The sequence below is a fragment of the Artemia franciscana genome, chromosome 21 (assembly GCF_032884065.1).
Source record: "Artemia franciscana chromosome 21, ASM3288406v1, whole genome shotgun sequence".
Classification (NCBI taxonomy): domain Eukaryota; kingdom Metazoa; phylum Arthropoda; class Branchiopoda; order Anostraca; family Artemiidae; genus Artemia; species Artemia franciscana.
This window is the reverse complement of record NC_088883.1, coordinates 4,570,970-4,591,590: the sequence shown is the minus strand read 5'-3', so window position 1 is coordinate 4,591,590 and position 20,621 is coordinate 4,570,970. Positions and strand designations below refer to the sequence as shown.

The window sequence follows — 20,621 nt, the reverse complement described above, 5'->3', positions numbered from 1 at the left end:
CTTTAAAGTTTTCCAAATTTTTCTTCTATTTAAATGTCATTATGATTTGCTGTTTAGTATATTTTGTAAGTTTTTCTTTAAAAATTTTAATTACAAGTTTAACACAATCAGAGAAGCAGTTTTCAAAACAATTTTCAAAGTATTCCAAATTTATCTTATAATATTACCATTACTTGTCTTTTTAATGCACCTTGCAATATCTTTAGTGTCTTTTACCTTTCATCGTTTGTCTTACTTTGTTAAATTTTGGGAGAAAATCTAAGGGTACATGACTTGCAGGCAGAAATTGTAGTCCTGTCAGACCCTACCACATAGCATTCACAACTATTATAACTGTGATCGTCCTAGCCATACTAGCTAACCGTACGTGAATGGTACCGAAATGAAAGACCGTTTAGTTCCCATAGGCCCAATACTTTTAATCGAAAATGAAAATGATGGAAGAGTTACTTTTGTGAATGTATATGCCCTCAGACCGAAACGTAGCCTTGATTAATGGTATAATAACGAACGGGCTCTTCTAGCTTCTGACTACAAAGACATAGAAGATGGGACAGAGGTCAAACGATACGATAAAAACCAAGGTAATGCGTTCAGGTAAAATGTCCACGAGAAGTTTTAAATCATACATGGGTAATATTGACGTCATGGTTCGAATAGTTGGCTGTAGTAATTTCGAAACGCCAGAGAAAACTAGACAGTATGTCTCTTTCATCATTTTGTAGATTCAACACTAGCAAATGCGTTCTGAGGGTAGAAGGATGTCTCCGAATTTTTAGGTGAAATAAAACCACTCATCGGTTTTGTTTCGTTGTTCCTGGGTTTCTTCTCAAAGCTTTAAGCCACGAAATCAAGATAATAATCAGGAAAACACCTTGAATAAAACAGAGAGTCCTGCCTTGAGAACAGAAAATCCCTTCATTATAAGGTATGTACTTACTAGAATAACGTGACTAAGAAAATTCCACTTTGTACAAACTACCATGATGAAAATGTCAATATTGAAGCGCATACCTTGCAAATTTATTTTTTGCTTGGCTAGAGACAGCAATTGCTTTTAAAATAACACGAAGACTTAAATCTCTGCTAGCGCGTGTTGTAGCCGAGTTTAATCATATGTTCCTCTAAATCCTTGTTGTGTTTTACGAACATATTTTCTAGGGATCTAGGACAAAGGAATTATTAATGAATTAATTCGAAAACCCGTTACAATTAAAGGTTAAGACGGGAAAACAATGAAAAGGGAGAAAGATAAACGAGAGCAGGTACAGAATTACAATACATGAATGGTCAACACAAAACTATATTCCACTAAGTAAATAGAACCATCTAAGGATGGCTACTGGGTTCAACTCCATACTATCTAAAACTTAGAATCTGTTCTACCATTACAAATATCGATCTTCGGTAACATTGGGTAAGTCCCACAACCTTACCAAACTTTCCCCATAGCGCTAAGTCCGACGTGTCGGCCTTTCCCCAGATGGGGGTTTTCAGGGGTAAGACTGACATCCCTCTTATCTCTTCAACTAATAACATTAGCTTGTTTAAAACATATCAGGAAGATGCCCCTGGTTTCCTAGTTTCTAATGAATTAAAACAATTCTCTATCTTCCTTACTTTACAATCTCCACAAGTTAAAGTAAAGTCAATGACCCGTGTTCCGAACAAATCGTCGTGCAAAAAACTTCCTAAACCTTCTGGTTGGAAGGCGACTCTGCTGGAAGTTGATGGCGCTGTTGCCTGCTGTTACTAATATGGGAGTAAAAATGAAAGCCTCCCACAGAAAAAACAGACCATAGACAAATTGGAGGTCGGTGTCGGACTTACCCCACTGTCGGACTCTCCCTGGTTCGTCCTTCCCATTCTCTTTTGTGTTTCTAACACTTGAAAACTGAATGGCAAGACAAGGGAAACACCATAGTAGACCTTCTGTTTGCTGATTACCGTAAAGCGTTCGATTTAATCTGCCTAATCACTTCTGTACAAGACCTGAAGCAAATGGGCGGTAGAAAAGAGACCCTGCTGTTGATATTCAATTTCCACAGAAGGCATCACCAGTGTGTCTATGCGCTTTTTGTCGGAAATTTCAACTCTGAATGGGCTGAAATAACGTTTGTTGCTCTCCTAGCTACGAAGCCTTACTCTTCTTGGATGTGATCAACTTATGTTCTTGTTGATTTTGATGAACGCTTTAAATACGTCGATGATCTGTCCACGTTGCTCGAGTTTTTCATGTATAAATCCCGAGCAATACCCCAGTTCTAAGGTGAATTGAAAACGGATTCTTTTTGACCCGCTTAATAGGGACGTGGCTTGTCCTGAACCCTGGTTCCGTACCACTCCAACTGCAATTATTCTTGATACGACTTTCACTACTGACGGTTCTCCCAGCTGCCTTATTTGTAACCTTGTGAAAAAGGGCAGCTATGCTCTTCGACAGCTGACTACACTCCGGCTACTAGATTTCCCAGTTAATAAGTTACAACTTGCGTATGTCTACTATATAATCCCTTGCTAAAATATATGTGCCCTGTTCGGGACCACAGGTGCAAAACATTGACTACTTAAGTGACGATCTCGAGGTTGTTCAAAAACAGGTGACAAAATCATACTGAGCCAAAAGTACGACACTTATGCATTCTTTTATTCTTTTATTCAGTTTTATACTAGTGTCATTAATAAATTTTTTTTAATAATTAAAAAGTTAGCTTTTTTCTTTCTTTTTTTTCTGGGTTTTACGTAACACACAAATAGCGTGATTACAATGATACCGTTTTATGCTTCCAAAACTGTCTACTTCAAAAGTGGCACCAAAATCGTTCTTTTCAGTGTTGTATCTCGCTTTTGAATGGTAAAAATTATAAGAAGCACGTAGATATGAGCAAAAATTTCCAAATAGTTTTCAGAGCTATTAAACATCACTCCATTAGTTCTGGTAGCCCACTAGCCCCAGCTTTTCACTGGAGACTTGAAATCAAAAGTGCCGTTTTTAGTGCCATTTGAAACTTGTAGATGGTAAAATTTATAAAAGAACATAGATATGAACGATATTTTTATATGAGCTATCAAAAATCTAAGATGATATGGTAGCCCGCTAGCCCCAACCTCGAAAACCGGCATAAAACGTGCCTTTTCTCGTGCCATATGGCACTTGCAGACGGTGGTTTTATATAAAACTCATATAAGTGAGAAATAGCTCTTAAGAATCTCTTTATGATGTTACTAACCCGCTATGTTATGTTATGATGTTAGTAACCCGCTAGGCCTGGAAAAAAGAAGAAGAAAAAAAGACCGTTTTAACATTTTTTATCTTTTAGTTACTATGAGCTGTAGATCACTCTTTACTAGGTTGTGGCTTCAACCGTGACTATGAGTCCATTGTAAACTCTCCCCAGCAACTAGTTAAAATTGAAATATGTGAAATCTAATATTACTACTACTAATAACTCACTTCAGCACCAAGCCACCTGAGGCCAACACAGGTACGCACGCTCCTCCTCCAACCTAATCTAGTTAAAGCCTTCCTCTTTACATCCTCCAAGGAAGTTCAAATTTCCTTTAAATCTTTATTTATGACATCTTCCCAACCCAGACAAGGACGACCTGCTTTCCGTGTAGCCCCAGACGGTTGGCCAAAAAGGACAATCTTCGGTAATCTGTCATCCTTCATCCGTAGAATGTGGCCTAGCCATCTCAACCTTTCTTTTATTATAGCCCTAGAAAGTGGGATTGAACCATATTTTTATTACAACCTACTGTTTGAAATACGGTCAGTCAGCCGGGTACCCAGAACAATCCGTAGGCAATTTCTCTGGAAACATCTAGTAAATTTTCATCAGCTTTTCGGAGCACCCATGCTTCAGAGCCATATTTGACCACTGTCATCACTGTAGCCTTCAATATTCTAATCTTGGTTTGCAGACTCATATTTCTATTCTTCCAAACTTTTTTAACTGTGAAAAAACACCCTGAGCCTTAGCTATTCTACTTTTAACATCTTCACTGCTCCCACTATGTTTACTAATAATACTACCAGGGTAACTGAAGCTCCCAACCTGATCAATCTTTTCGTTACCTAATGTCACCTGTTCATCTTCACTTATTCCTAGCCTTAGTGACTTAGTCTTCTTAATATTAATTTTTAAGCCTGTTTTAGCACCCTGAACTCGCAAAACCTCTAAAAATTCATTCATTTTGTTCACACTTTCATCTAATATGCTTAAATCTTCAGCATAATCTAAGTCCAGGAGCGTTTTTCCTCCTCATTTGATTCCATGGTCTCCAATTGCCTTTCCTCTGCTCCTGAAGACGAAGTCCATCAATTGATCCGTATAAAGGGGGTTAGAACATAACCCTGCTTAACTCCTGATTTAATACAAAACCAGTTGCTAACCTCATTTCCTACCTTAACCGCAGCAGTATTATTCTCGTACATAGCACAAATCACTTTAATGTATTTTTCTGGTATACCATATAACGATAAGACCTTTGTTAACGCTCTTCTATCAAAATCGAAAGCTTAATCATAATCGATAAAACTGAGGACCAAAGGTGTTTGACAACGAAGGGACTTCTCAATTATTAACCTAAGAGTGAAAACTTGGTCGACACATCCTCTACCTTTTCTAAAACCGCATTGTTCTTCCCTTAAAACTTTGTCTACAGCATCTCTCAGTCTAAAACGTATCATATTAATCAGTAATTTGCTACCTACAGAGACCAGACTAATGCCTCGATAATTACGACACTCACTCTTGTCACCTTTCTCATACAGTGGTTTAATTAAGGTTTTCCTAAAATCATTGGGTACTTCCCCTTTTGAAAATAATGAAAGAAAAAGAAACTGCTTGAAAATAAATAGAAACAGGACAGAGAAATGGAACATATTCATTGTAAGATGAAATGCGGACACTGAAAATTTATTGCACTCAATTACTTCATATAAATAGAAACACACACAAAAAAAGAAAGAAAAAGACATAAAATAAACACATAATAAGCTACAGAGGGACAAAAAAGGGAACGTTTTTTCCCTACAGAGGAAAAAAAAATGCAATCGTATGAACAGAGAAACATTACATACTGTAAAATAATAAAAGTAATCTCACCAAATGAAATGTCATTATTAATCACCGTAACTAGTCAATCTTAATCCACTGTGAAGACGGAGACTTTTTGACATTCTAGCGATAATTTGCTCCCTTTTTGTTTAATACGCCTAAGATGAACCGAACCTGAATCACGCATCTCCTTTCCCTTAGACAATAGCTCATTCCGTAGAAAATTTAGCTTTGGTGGGAGATCACTACAAATGCGAATTCTACTACCCTTCAACTTATTTACCTCACTGAGAATCGACTGAATGCTACGATCCGTGTCTAGCGATATAAAAACAGGGGCCGGTCGAACACTAGTTTTCTTACTAGTAATGTTTGAACTGCTATTTCTCTTAAGGCGATAACACTTTGTAAGAGAAATGTCCTCGGTAACTTGCAATTTGTCAGAAAGAAGAGACAATACGTTGCTAGTCACTGATTGATTATGCTTTTCAGCAGGCAGACCATGAACAATCAAATTTAATCTCCTTTCTCTCACTTCGATTTCCAAAAGTCTAGTCTCCAAATCGTTATTCCGCAATTTTTCTTGCTCTAGATCATTTCGAAGCTTTTTGCTTTATCTTGTAGATTAGCATTTTCTGATGATATCTTCCTAACTTCGTCTTGAAGAGCAACTATTGAGACCGAAAAACTTTTCTGTTCTGCTAATATTTTATCCAGTGACACCAGAAGCCGTTTCATTCCTTCATCAAACTTTGCTTGAGTGATCGCCATAATAATTGCTATAATCCGCACGTAGAAGTCTATTATTGCATCAAATTACGCAATAAAAAGTCCAAAACAATATCAAATTTAATCCTTTTAACTTGAAAAAGTAATCCGATTATAGGAGTTCACTCTTCAATAGCTAGTGAATGACTCTACCGCCACTGTTGCCTACTGCTACTAATATGGAAGAAAACAAGGCCAAAAGGACTACAGATCAAACGGACCATAGAAGACATGGAGGTCGATGTCGGACTTACCCCACTGTCGGAATTTTCCTGATTCACCCTACCTATTATCTTGTGCGTTTCTATCGTTTGATAACTGAATGGCTAGACAAGGGAAACACCACAGTAGACCTTCTTTTCGCTAATTATCATAAAGCGTTCTATTTAATCCGCCATTTTGTTTTATTTGCTGTAAAGAACCTGAAGCAAATGGGGACTAGAAAAGAAGCCCTGCTATTGATAGTCAATTTCCTCAAAACGCATCACAAGTGTGTCTATGCGCTTTTCGCCGGGGGTTTCAATGAGCTGAAATAACATGCAGTACTCCCCATGCTGGCTGCTTTACTGTTCTTGGCTGTAATCAGCTACGTTATTACTGACTTTGATGAACGCTATAAATACGTCGATGATCTGTCAACCTTGCTCGAATTTTTCGTGCATAAATCCCAAACACTACCCCAGTTGCAAGGTGAATTGAAAGATAGTTTCACTGATCATTGCAGGAATAATGGACTTCAAATTAACGTCAATAAAACAAAACTGATGCGTTTTAATCCGCTCAATAGGGACGCAGCTTGTCCTGAACCCTGGTTTCGTACCATTTCAACTGCAATTATTCTTGGTGAGACTTTCACTACAAAAGGTTCTCCTGCTGCCATATTTATAACATTGTGAAAAAGGACAACTATGCTTTTCTACAACTAACTTCACTCCGGCTACTAGGTTTCCCAGTTAATGAGTCACAACTAGCGTATGTCTACTATATAATCCCGTGCTAGAATACGTGTACCCTGTTTGGGGACCACAGGAGCGAAACATTGACTACTTAAGTGACGATCTCGATGCTGTTGAAAAACAGGTGACAAAAATCATACTGAACTCAAAATATGACACGTGTGCAACCACAATGCTGAAAATACCGACGCTGAGAGAGCGGATATTCCCTCACATGTGCACATTTGGAAAGTCACTTCTCGCAGGTCAAAAATACAATACGTTGTTTCTTCCTCTTATTGGCCCCAAAGCCAATATTTGAGATACGAACAAGTTCGAGCCAATAAGATGCAGAACGAATTGCTTCAGCAATTCTTTTCTTCAGTTTTATACAAGTGTCATTAATCATGCTTAGTTTTTTTTTTTTCTTTCATTTTTTCCTTCATTTTTTTCTTTCATTACGAAATAGCGTATACACAGTTGAGGCTTAAGCCAATACTAAAAAAAATACTATTACTACTAACTCACTGCAGCACCAAGACGGCTGAGGCCAACACAGCTACGCACGCTCCTCCTCCAACCCAATCTATTCAAGGCCTTCCTCTTTACACCCTCCCAGGAAGTTTAATTCCTTTAAGTCTTTTTACCCATTTCCTTCAAATCTTTATTTATGACATCCTCTCACCCTAACCGAGGACGACCTTCTTTCCGTTTAGGCCCAGACGGTTGGCCAAAAAGGACTAAGAAAGCTGTTTTAAATAGATAAATCTTGAATCTTTAAGCACAAGGTTAAGTTTATGGGCAGGCAGAGGCACCATTTGGGTCAAACCTTGGGATGGGTATGAACTCTATCTGCCCCCCCCCCGATTCACTTTTTGTCCCGTAAGAAAAATCCGGCTTTTGGCAGCACATTCATCGAGTATTCTAAGTAAAAATGCATTTTCAGCACCCGTGTGTTGCTTGGAAATGTACTGTAACCAAATATGAAACTCAGCCGCACTGACCTCTAAGATTAATTATAACAGCAAAGAATAGAATCAAAGAGGTTAAGTGATTAAACTGAAAGTGGAAAATTCAACCAGACTACAGGCTGGCATTCCTCAGCGAGAAACTTTCTTATTTAAGTAACAATACGTCGGTGAAAGTAACCTTCATTCTTATGCTGAGAGTTGTAATCAAAATCTCAATGTCCCTTCAGCAAAAATCTTCCAGATCAAATATATTTACAAAAAGGAAAAACATAACACGAAAAAAAAATATAACAACATTCAAGGTAACAAGGGGAACCGCCGAGCTTTCATCTTTGCAAAATCGTCAACAAGCTGGTTGTAGTCCAAATTTTTTACTAAATCCTTCTCTGCAAATATCAAATGGAGGTGACAGAGACGATCATCTCCTCTTGTAGACCGCAGGTAGTTTTCTACTATTTCTAGGCTAGAAAACAAACGCTCATTGCTCGCTGTTGTCTCAGGAAGTGTGGCAGCAATACCAAGTAATTTAATTACTTCTGAGTAAGCCACTGGTAATCCCTGAAGATGGTCGACAATGTCTAGGAAGTTTTCCGGCTTTTTCTCCTCACTGAGCAAGAAACGCTTGGCAATACCAGCTTGAGATTCGACAAGAATGCTGTCGATATCCAGCTCGCCTTAAAGAGAAGAGAAAAGCTTGAGTAGCTCTGTGTCCATAAACTTGGTTGAGCTTGGATCCAGGGCTTCGAGCGTACTCAGCACTGGCAAGTTATCTGTGAACCTTCTGTCAAATTCGGCTAGTAGACGGTCAAAAGTTTTGAAGTATTCTTGCTTTATTTCATCCGCCAAAGTAGTAGTCCGATTTCCAGATGCTTGTTTCCAATGCTTGGGGATCTTTTGAATTCTTAAGGGTCGTCCCTTCTGACCAACAGAGGAGGGTCTAGTCGCAGGTCCATTCACAGCAGGTACTTCAATTTCGAGTTCTGTTGCAAACTCTTTAGCTTTCTTGAAAAGCGATACAAATGAAGCATCTGAACTCAGGTCGGTGAGTTTGCTTCTTGTGGCCTGAATCAGGGTGCGCAATCGAGAAATAACCAAGTTGACGGCGACGGCATGGAGTTGCTGAGACAGCGATTTTGTCGCTCGCGTAATTGCCTCTATGTAGTGCAATTGGAAGATAACAAGGAACGATTCCATCATGATAGGCCAGGAACTGACCTATTTTAGTCTATCAACTTAGAGGAATTACTGCAAATATTCAGAATTTATAATATTAATATAATCATCTAGGAAACGGGAATTTGACAGAACTTGAGAATTAGATTATGTATCTAACCTGGTTTCAAAGTTTACAATGGTTAATAACAAATAGTGTTATTATTATGGCCGGCAAAGGACCCCTTTTGGTGGAAGCTTGGGCCCCCTGGAAAATATGGGGTGGGCATTTGCCCACCCATGTCCCCCCCCCCAAATGGCGCCCCTGTGGGCAGGTAGCACATAAAGAGTATGTGAGGCACAATTGTTTTAATAAAGGTTTGCTCTTGAAAGTGTCTCCATCAAAGCGTAGTGCTATGGACACATTTTGGCTTGCTGAGTCCTTTTTTGATACTTAATGATCAATAAGACAGATTTTTAGTCAGTCTAGAAACAACAAAGACTTCTTCATTTCCCAGAAGTTTCCCTAATTTTCACTGTAATTACTTTCAAAATTTATGTTTTCAAAAGTAGTATAAACATGTTTAAGAACATTTTTGTACCCAAAGATTCTTTAAAGCTAAATCAAATCAATCTAAATTTTAACTACTAATATGGGGCCCTTCTTAAAATTGTCGGGAGGACTTTGACCATTTTTTTTTTACCCTAGATACAATATGAAAATTCTGAGTGTGCTAAGGATTTTATTGGCATTTTAATATCGTTAGCCTCCGTTGCAGTATACCAATAAATAACATTACCAGGAACAAACGAATTAATATTACATATTTTCAAAATTATTAGTAAAAATTTTCTGTATAAATTTAAGAGTACGGTTGATAAATAAATCATTTAGAAACATGAGTTTAATGCATTTAATGCAAGTGTCCAAAAATTCCTGTAATTTTGAGAAGCTTTGGCTGTGAGCCGTCTTGGTCTGAAATTGATTGACACATGTCAGTTGTAAAAGCTACTTGACAGTTGCAAGAGCTACTCCACATGCTGCTTTATTTGTTTTTATGTGCGACTTGCAAAGCCTTTCTGTGCTATTGTAATATTTTGAATTTAATATTTTTAATAGAAATACTCTAAATAAAGAGACTGCCCAAATATATTTCATGTTCAAGTGTTTTAAAACTCTATCACTCAACTGAAAAAACAATACACGAATCTCCTTCAACTTTTATTGCGTTCTTAAATAGACTGATGATTACAGACAGTTCCATAGTTACTATACAATGCAATGATGGGGATGTTAAAGCTAAGAAAAGCCTTTTAACAGCAGTAAGCAATGGTTTCAAGAGCATATTTGAATATGACTTTATTGAGAAGAGAACAAACTTAGTTGTAGCTAACGATATCCATTTTGAAACAATGCAATTTATCATGCAATATTATGAATATGGAACTGTTCATGGTTACCAGAAAGTTAACAAGGAATGATTTGACAATATTGTTGAGAAATATGATTTGTTTGGTATCAAGGATGATATTGCAGAAAAACTAATTGCTGAATACAAACAAGGTAAAAATTTAAAACTTCTTGAAACTTATTGTTCGATTTCCAACAGTCCAGAGTCCAAGATTGGAGCGCTAAGAGAACTCGCGCGCGTTGCTGCAGAAAGAAAAGCAGTTCCAAATTTTGTCAATGCATTTAATGTTGACGATTTTATAAAATTCTCGGAAATATGTTGTTATATGCTATGTCAATTAAAGATGGATAATCGGGAAAATTTTTGAATATATTTTACAGTTGGGCGTCAGAAAATCCTGAAGAAAGATCCATTGCATCGTTAAAAACCCTATCACTGATTAACTTCCAACTGACTACTACCAACTGTGACAACTTGCAACTGTGACTGCGTGCTACTGCTACATCATCTAGTTCTGACTACTTTCAGGAAATGTTGAGCAAGGAGGTTGAACTTCGAAACTTTGACGCTGAAAAAAAAAACTTTGATGTTCAAATGGGAATGTTATTAAAAATGGGAAACATATTAAAAATTACTTTCCGTAAAGAAGTTCTTCAAAGAAAAGTAAAGAGCCTTATGAAACTTAATTATACATATTAAATTTATTATTAGATTTTTAAACTTAATTAAGCTTCATACCTTAACCTTATTTAAGTGAAACCTTATTTAGGTTTTTAACTTATAACATAAACCTTATGAAATTCATGCCAGCAGAAATAAATTCAAAACAACGATAAATTACTTCTAAAGAATAAACAAAACCTAAAAATAATAGAAATAAAAGTAACAATCACAGCAAACATGCTGTTAACAGGTACTAATATAAATGAATAAACAATTTTTAAAACGAGTAAAATATTGAATGTAATATTGAGTTAAAACTTAAAAAGAACAATAATCACTACAAACAGGAGTTTGACTGCTGCCTCCCCCTAATCTTAAAACTCAAAAGCCAATTGCGTCATTTATGCTTTACTGAGAAGAACTATAGGCCTACTACAACTAACGACTCACTATAGCACCGAGTTGCTCGAGGCCAAAACAGCTAAACACGTTCCTCCTCCGTTCCAATCTATTCAAAGCCTTCCTTTTTACATTATCCCAAGAATATTTCATTTCATTTAAATCTTTTCTTACGACATCTTCCCACTTCCATTCGCGAGCAATCCACTTATTCGGGTGAAAAATTTTCACTGCAAATAAAAATTTAATGAAGACAAATTATATTAAAACATTTTCTTTTATATTTACAACATTGAAAAATTAAAATTACAGTGAAATAAAATCTTAAGTACCATTATATATTAAGTATTCAGTTTCTTTTTATTGTTGATTCCAAGGACTGGTCAAGACAAATATAATTTTCCATACCACACAAATGACACAATAAGATTTACCCTTCTACGGCTGGGGGAGGAGAGAAGAGACAGTTGCCAAACTCCTGTCTGTGGTAATTTTTGTTGGTTTCAAGTTTGACTTAAGCTTTTAATTCAATTTTGAGTTTTTCCCGTGGAAACCCCCCCCCCCCTTACTGAAAATTACCCATTGAAAATGTCCATAGTTTTCTCAATGGAAAAATTGCAAGGCTAATGCAGAGGCATATTGGATTTGGTAAGATTGGAGGGCAACTGGCCCCCCTCACAACTGTTTTTGCTAAAAGTCATCTGATCAAATTCTAAGATAGCCATTTAGTTTAACATAGTTGAAAAGACCAATAACTATGTCTTTGAGACTAACGTAACCCCCTACAGCCCCTTGGGAAAAGTTTGTAAGTCATGAAATTCGCCCACTGCTTACGTAAAATATTTTTTTTTATTGCAGTGCATACAGACATTTTTCGGGGAGAATTTCTTCAAGGAGGATCTTCAACGGGAATGATCTCCCGTGGGGAGGAAAATTCCCGAAGGGGGAGGAACTTCCAAGGGAAATTTTGTACTGGAGGAATTTGCCAAGATTCCTATACGCAATACTTTTGTTTGTCTCAGTGTCTCTTTGATGACTCAATTTCACAACTAAGATATTTAGGGAAATTGTCCAGGGGCCCCTGCACTCATGGTTTTGGAGGTATACAAGTTTTTTTTTGTAATAGCCGTTGTAGTACCTAATGTCAACAAACTATTAGTCCCGTTTGAACCTTCAACACCTAAAACAAAAATACTTAAACTTTGGATCAGGGGTGACAAAGCTACTAATTGTATTGTCAGTCAACACAAATAAATTAAAACTCAATGGGTTGAAAATAAAAGATTAAAGTAACAAAATCAAGTCAAAAAAAGAATCAAATTGTTAAGTAAAATAAAACCAAAAGGCTATACGCAGATATCCGGTTTTATCTGGTTTTCTATTTGAAGTCTAAAGTTGAAAGATTACACCTTGTTTTTTTTATTACTTATTTTTAACACTTCTCTTTTTTCCTCTTTTCTTATCTCCACTTTTTTTAATTTCCAAATTGAAATTTATTTGAACTAGTAAAGACAACACTAAATGTCAAAGATAAATTCTCAAAAAAATCATAGATAGCATTTTAAGCACAAAGAACACGTTAAAACTCGCTAAACTTGGCTTGAAGACATTTCCTTTGCATTACAAATTTTGTAAGGGAGTATCCATAGACGGGAGTACCTGGTCTTAGGAAGATAGGGACGTTGGATGCTGTAAGTACAACAGGCAAGGAGTAATCTAGATAAGAAGTTGAACAAAACTTTGCAAGAGCAACTGGAAAGTCATAGAACAAAGTTGAGACACTAGAAGCTAAGGAATTAGAAACTCATCAAGCATGGATAAGAAAAATCGATAAAAACGTTAATAAGAACGGTAAGAAGCATTTCGATAGCTAAACTTCTTTAACCTCAAGTATACTCTAAATATATTCAAAAGGAATTCTCCAAATCTAGTTTTAATGCTTAATTGAATCAGTATACATCATTTGCGGAGCAGCACCTGCTGCCTAGTAAAGAGTGATCGACCAGCCATTGTAACCAAAATTTTAATACTTAAATCTTTTTCAGTTATTCTGGAACAAGGCATATTATATAGGTTTATATTAACAGTAAGTTTATCACAAAAAATTTTCAAAACAAACTGAAAATGAGGCTGAACCATCGAAGATGTCGGGAAACCGAAATTGTGGTATATCATTGGAAGTCTCGGGCTAGAAAACCCAACATAGAATCCGTAGTAAGATCCACAAGATGTGTAATGGCTCATTTAAAATCTACTTTTGTTATAAGAAGTACGTTTTATAAAAAAAATTGATATAATAAATTACAATTTTTCTTAAACACTACTTTCATTGCTATTTGTAAACTAGTCTTGATAGCACCCAACTAAAAGGCAATATTTAACAAAACACTGTAATTTTTGGAATAGTTCCAAATTATTATGTGTGGGACATTCTATGCAACGTCATGATATCAGGTTACAATACCTATAGAGTTGTGTGAAGAGTTTTATACAATAGATTAGTTTATAGAAAACTATAAAGATGACATAGGTTGGAAAATAATAGGTCACATGGAATCATAGTTCATATTTATAGAGAGGTAAAGTTAAAAAACATTCTGGTGCGGGGAATCACACAACAAGCAGTACAAAAAGTGGTCCTATTTTAACATTTAATTTTTTTATGAATGAGTTTTAAGATGGATAAACCACACTCTTTGCCGGCAATGACTGAAGAAGACGCTCCCAAATGGGAGAAAAACAGTCAAAAGCTAAATGAAAGGGGTCCCTTCGAGCCTCAAGCTCTAACAGTGTGATCTAGGAAAAGAACAATTAAGGATGTGCTGACATTAGCCAAGGTTGGTGCTGCGGTGAATTTTTATTAGTAGTTGCAACACTTTAAGTTGGTGTATTGAAATATACAATTTTGAAAATCCTCTATCCGGCCATTTTTACCAACAAGTAAGCCTATAGTTGCCTCAGATAAAGTTTTTACAACATATGTAACTATTTAAATAGTCATTTTATTCAGATATCTCAAATATATAATTAAAACATAGACAAAATGAAATGAGGAAAAGTCAAATCGCTTTTCAAGTGACTATACTTGAACTATATCAAGTTTCAATTACTATCGATTGAATTTTAATATCAAATAACATTTCAACACCGCCTTCAAATGATTGCTTAGAAACCCATTAGAGACAAATATTTTGAGAAAAACTATTGAACAGATTTTATTTAAGGGGAATATTAGACACTTTTCATTTGAATCAAAATTTGCATTCTATATATTTACAATTTTTAGCAAATTATGAACAAATTTAACATTTTAACTTATCATACTTAAGCTCCTTATAGCCATGTTCTGTGATTTCTGTTTAGCCATCAAAATCCATAATACCATTACTATTCGCATAACTATTTGACTGGCTAGTAAATTATACGATCGGAGAAAAGTTTGAAATTTTTCTCTTTTTTGAAGAGATGCCAGAAACTTTCAATAAAACACAGACTTTAATAATAAATATATTTTGAATGATGAGAATGAAATCAAGGTGGACGAATACTGATAAATTCATCAGTGGTGTCATCTAGGGTCAATGTTTGGTATTTATTCGAATCCATTTTGGAGCTAAACTAATAAAGATGTATTCCTGATACCTAATAGTTTGTGACTAAGATTTTTCTATAAATTTTTCAATAAAGGGGGCCATTACTAGCTGATGGCTTTTCGCTGAAGAACATTTTATAGAACTATATCTGACTTTTATATTAATTTAAGATTGATTGTTCTTTAATTCTTTGGAGAATTTGTCTTGAGATATCCAGTATATTCTTGATATCCTTACATTTCGTTGAAAAATGTATAAGGTGGTCGAATCAGAAAAATAGTCTTAGAAATATATAAATTACTCAAATAAAAGTAAAAGTAAGATTGGTAGCAAAAGAAATATAAGCCACATAGAAAAGTATTATTTTGAAATCGAGCACCCATAAACATTTGTTTCACTTTTTAGGTAACACAAAAATCGGATCAAATTTTCTCCTCTATGTGTTCCCTTGCACTTCGATGAAAAATGATAAGGGGGTTCATTACTATGCTTGCACGTTGGACAATAAAATTTATTCGCAATAATCGACGAATTTAAATAGTGATCATATTTTTCAACCTTCAATAAAGAGCCTAAAGATTTCTCTAGGACTAACTTCATTGTTGTAAATTCCTGTCGAAGCTTCAACTTTTCAAACAATGTGAGAACTTCGGGCACTGGGAAGTTTTCTAAGTTAATCAGTGACAGGATTTTTAAGGACGCTATGGATCTTCCTTCAGGATTCTCTGACGTCCAACTGTAGAATATATTCAAAAAACTTTCCCAATTATCCATCTTTGACTGACGTAGTATATCACAACATATTTCCGAGAATTTTGTAAAATCATCAACAGTAAATGCATTGACAAAATTTGGAACTACTTTTCCTTCTACAGCAACGCACGCAAGTTCTCTTAGCGCTCCAATCTTAGACCTTGGACAGTCGGAAATTAAAAAATAAGCTTCAAGGAGTTTTAAATTTTTACCTTGTCTGTATTCACCAATTAGTTTTTCTGCAATATCATCCTTAATACCAAACAAATCATATTTCTCAATAATATAGTCAAACCCTTCCTTGGTAACTTTCTCGTAACCGTGAACAGTTCCATGTTCATAATATTGCATGATAAATTGCATTGTTTCAAAATGAATATCGTTAACTACAACTATGTTTGTTCTCTTCTCAATAAAGTCATTTTCAAACATACACTTGAAAACATTGCTTACTGTTGTTAAAAGGCTTTTCTTAACTTTAACATCTCCATCATTGCATCGTATAGTAACTATGGAACTGTCTGTATTCGTCAGTTTGTTTAAGAGCGCAATAAAGGGTGAAGTAGACTCGGCCATTGTTTTCTCAGTTGCGTGGTATTAACTTGACAAAACTGACCCCTATAAAAAGGAAATGACATGAGTTATATTTTGAAAATGCCTTTTTTGGAGTAAAATCATCAAAATGCATTATTTTGGCATTTTCGTACAAGAGGCCAATTTTTACCCCCTCTCCACATATAATACGTTTTGCTCCAAAAACGTATTATACGTTTTGGCCTTAGGTGGCCTTAGGGGACTTGTTACTGCATTGAGTTGTTAGCAGTAGTATTTGTAGTATCTACAAGATAGTAGTTATTTAGTTACTATGGCCGAAACGAAGAAAGGTTTCGCTTGTCGCACATAAAAACAAATAAAACAGCGTGTGGAGTAGCTATAACAACAACCGGGTCAATCAATATTAATCCAAAAACGGCTCACAGCCAAACCTTTTCAGAATTCCAGGATGTTCTGTACACTTAATTTAAACTTTATTGTCAGTTTATTTTCAAATTTTCATATTTTTTTCGCGTAACTTTTGAATTATAAAACGGTAAAGTTTAAAAAAAAAAGTGGATATCGGTAAATGTTACAATATCAAGTTCCTAATCAAACAGTTCGTGGTAACGAATATATCTATTAGCAAATGAACTAACATCATTTTTATACAATGCTAATAAGGGGGGGGGGGGGGTTATTGCCAGAATTGCCTCTCACTCAATTGGACTTCACTCAATTGGACTATCTGTCTTGGCTTTTTCTACAATTAGCCATGACTTGATGCCCACAACTATTCCATTTTAATTCAAACGAGCTACCTGGCTCAATAGTAAACGAAACTCTAACAAAACGGAATTTTGATAGCTGCAAGTTACAAACTTTGTCCAGTGTTTACATAGAGCAATAGTTGTTGGGAAGTGTACAGACATTTTCAGGGGGATTTTTTTGGTTGGGGGGGTTGAGGGGAGGGGGTTACGTGGGAGGATTTTTCCATGGAGAATTTTTCATGGGGGAAGAGAATTTCCATGAAGGGGGCGAAGGATTTTCTAGCATTATTTAAAACAAAAAACAATGAAAAAGTAAATGTTAAAAAGTTTTTTTTCAACTGAAAGTAAGTTATTATTAAAGTAAGAAAGCAAGTAAATTATTAAACATATAAGCGGTTCATCTCCTCCTAATTACCTTGCTCTTTACACTAAAGTATTTTTAGTAATTTCAACTATTTATTCTATGGCCTTTGTGATTCAGGGGTTATTCTTAAAGAACTTGGACAAAATTTAAGCTTTAGTGTAAAAAGCGAGGTATTAACGAGGGGGGAAGCTCCCTCATATGCATAATGAAAATAAACAAGTACAGAAATTCGTTGCGTAAGCTAATTCGTAAGGTACGTATATTTTTTACTAATAAAAACGTTCGTAAAAAACTGAAAGTTTTAGTTGCCTTTTTAAGTAGCCAAAAGATTGGGGGCAACTAGGCCTCTTCCCCCATCCCTTTTTTCTCAAAATCGTCCGACCAAAACTAATAGAAAGCCATTTAGCCAAAAAAAAAGTTAATATACAAATTTAATTTTAACTATTCATGTGCAGAGAGCCAAAATCAAAACATGCATTAATTCAAAAACGCTCAGAAATTAAATAAAAAACAAGTTTTTTAACTGAAAGTAAGGAGTGACATTAAAACTTAAAACAAACATAGATTACTCCTTATATGAAAGGGGGTGTTCCCTCCTCAACGCCCCGTTCTTTACGCTAAAGTTTTTTACTGTTTTAAAAAGTAGAGCTGAGAGAAAGAGTCAAACTTTAGCATTATGAGCGGGGCGTTGAGGATGGAACACCCCCTTTCATATACGGAGTAATTTCTGTTTTAAGTTTTGATGTCGCTTCTTACTTTCAGTTAAAAAAAACTTGTTTTTTTTATCTAATCATAAAAGAGACACAATTGTGTCAAATCAAAGCTTTTAAAATCAGCTTCATTGTTATATGCAACAAAAGTAGACCTACCTTAAGAACTACAAAATTTTCACCCAAAAATCGTTTTCAAAATATTTGTTTAACTAAGCTACCTGTTTAAATCTTTGAAAAAAAAATGTGGTTGATTGGTGTGAGCTTAAGGTGAATCTCCTTTGTTTTAATCTAAGGATATTTTTCTTTCTTAAACAATGCTCAATATCTTTCTCAGCTATTGGTGTTTTTTAGTGGTAAATTCCACTTTTATTTCTGAACATGGCCAAAAATATGAACTATGAATATTTTCCAAAATACTATTGGTAATTAAATAAAAATTAAACTGTCACACCCACTTTAATTTCTAAACAATAGGCTACTATTTCAAGAAGATCGAAATAGATGAAAATCTGAATGGTACAAAGTTTGAAGCAGCTTAGTTATCTAAATTAAACGATTGAATCAGATTTTTTTTATGCCTTCTGATTTCTTAAAAACCTAAGTTTTAAAGTTTTTTATTTTAAACGTCCCCTGTTGACGTGACAAACTATATATTTGGTTTGTGTTATGGTTTATAAAGCCAGTAATGCTCAGGGGGAGTTTAAAAGCTTTATATTTATTTGTTTTTATATGTATAAAAAAGATTTTGCCTTTTTTAATACATATGAAAGTGTTCTGTGACTAGAGGCGCCATTTTGGGGGTCAGGGGTGGGCAAATTCCCACCTCAGATATTCCAGGGGGCCTAAGCTTCCACCACAAAGGGCCCTTTTCCGGCCATAATTATCCATTCTGTTCAAATGATTTGAACTAACTGCATGCCTATTAGCCACAGAGCTTAATTACCTGACGACCCTTGGGGTAATTACGCTATTTACTATTAATCATTGTAAACTTTGAAAGTAGGTTAGATTCATAATAAAAGTCTCAAGTTCCATCAAATGCCCCATGCCCACCCCAAGATTTGGCCCAAATGGCGCCTCTGTCTGTGACACCCTTGTTTTTTCACTGCATATGCCCATTTCTTGTTTCAACCTCATCTGTTGAATTGTTCAAACGTAAAAATCAATCAAATAACCGGTTATTTGTTCAAATGTCAATTAACATACGATCTTCCAATTTTATTGACAGAATGAGGTTAAATTTTATTACGGCTCGATTTTTCATTGCTTCGTTCACGGCTATGGAGAAAGTACTGTCTGCCCTAGGGATTATACATCAATTTCTACCTTCGCCCTCCCCTAGAACAGATTATGTATTTACCTGAAGTCTCAATGAGAGCAGGGATGTTTTGGGATTAAAATGCAGCCATTTAGGTATCTCCCTCCCTCCGTAAGTACAAAACAATCAAAGAATGCCAGTGTAGAAGTTTAAGCAACTTTTAAATTTTATAACTGTCCATTGCTTATCATCCCCATTATTGGGGATGATACGAGCGTATTTCGTGGGGGTTTTCTAAGGGGGATTATAATTGGGTAAAAAGAACTTTTTGAAGAATTTCCATGAATTATTCTACGGAATTCATTTTATTTTATTTTCTTTCAATTTGGATTCACAATTTTGCATATGAAGAGAACGTTACGGTGGAATGGTTCAGGGGAAATGTTCAGTAGGGATCAAATTGTGTGCCAAGATTTTCCCGTGGAAAATGTGATTAATGTACGTCGGAGCGCGGGCTTGGAGGAGGCACCAAGTTCAGAGCTCTGTACCAAAAGCTTCTCATGGGCAAGATAGTAATTTTCATAACTGTATTGGTATCTAAGCTATGCAAATCACACTACTTAGATAAGTGGCTATTCTATTTTAGCTTCACCACCGCGTCCACCGTCTTTACTCATAAAACTGCGTAAGTAAGCGAAGCTTTCCACTCTATCGATCTTTTCATTACCCAACATCACCTCTTCACCATTACTTTTTTCAAGTCTAAAAAATTTAGTCTTCTTGACATTATTAATTATAAAAGGGATGTAATAAGAGAAATTGGAACTTAAAACGAACAGAAATTATTACTTTACGGTCCATCTAACATATTTCAAGAGAACTATAAAAATGAGCCAAGTGATGATCTTTACCGATGTTTGTAGGATTATACACAAAACAATATAGGAGTGTGGTACATTAAAAATAGACAGTGTAAGGACATTTACACTATGAAACAAAAAGCATTTTAGGGATATTTCATTATTATTTTGTAGACAAGTTTGAAGTGAAACCATCTTGATAGTATAAGGACTATAGACTAGCTTAAGAATTTGTACTATAATTCTGCATTGTATAGAGAGAATAACCGGATTTCTAGAGTTCATATTATGGTTTATTTGTTCTTTATTTGGAGTAATATTAAAGCGTGTCTACATATTCACTTCTGACTCCTACATCAATATTCTTTTTTACTTGGGATTTGTGTTTTCAGTAAAGGGCTAGTTTTCTATAA

General features: G+C 35.4%; 1 protein-coding gene across 6 annotated transcripts in view; it reads right to left on the bottom strand.

Annotated features, from left to right (window-relative positions):
* LOC136040891 (uncharacterized) overlaps positions 1–20,621 on the bottom strand; it is a 319,761-nt gene that overhangs the window by 278,098 nt on the left and 21,042 nt on the right. For 2 of the 6 annotated variants that reach the window (XR_010620908.1, XR_010620910.1), the window contains exons 3-4: positions 15,922–16,327; positions 10,105–10,869 (exon numbers count right to left, since the gene is read on the bottom strand). The exons of 1 other annotated variant lie outside the window; for it this stretch is intronic. Coding sequence is in view for 2 of the 5 variants with exons in the window: in XM_065725305.1 (XP_065581377.1) it covers positions 15,317–16,285 (969 nt within the window). In the remaining 3 variants the exon portion in view is untranslated. Of the gene's footprint in view, positions 1–10,104; positions 10,870–13,161; positions 16,328–20,621 lie in introns of those variants that run through there. 3 more of the 6 variants (XM_065725305.1, XM_065725306.1, XR_010620909.1) reach the window with 2 other exon arrangements.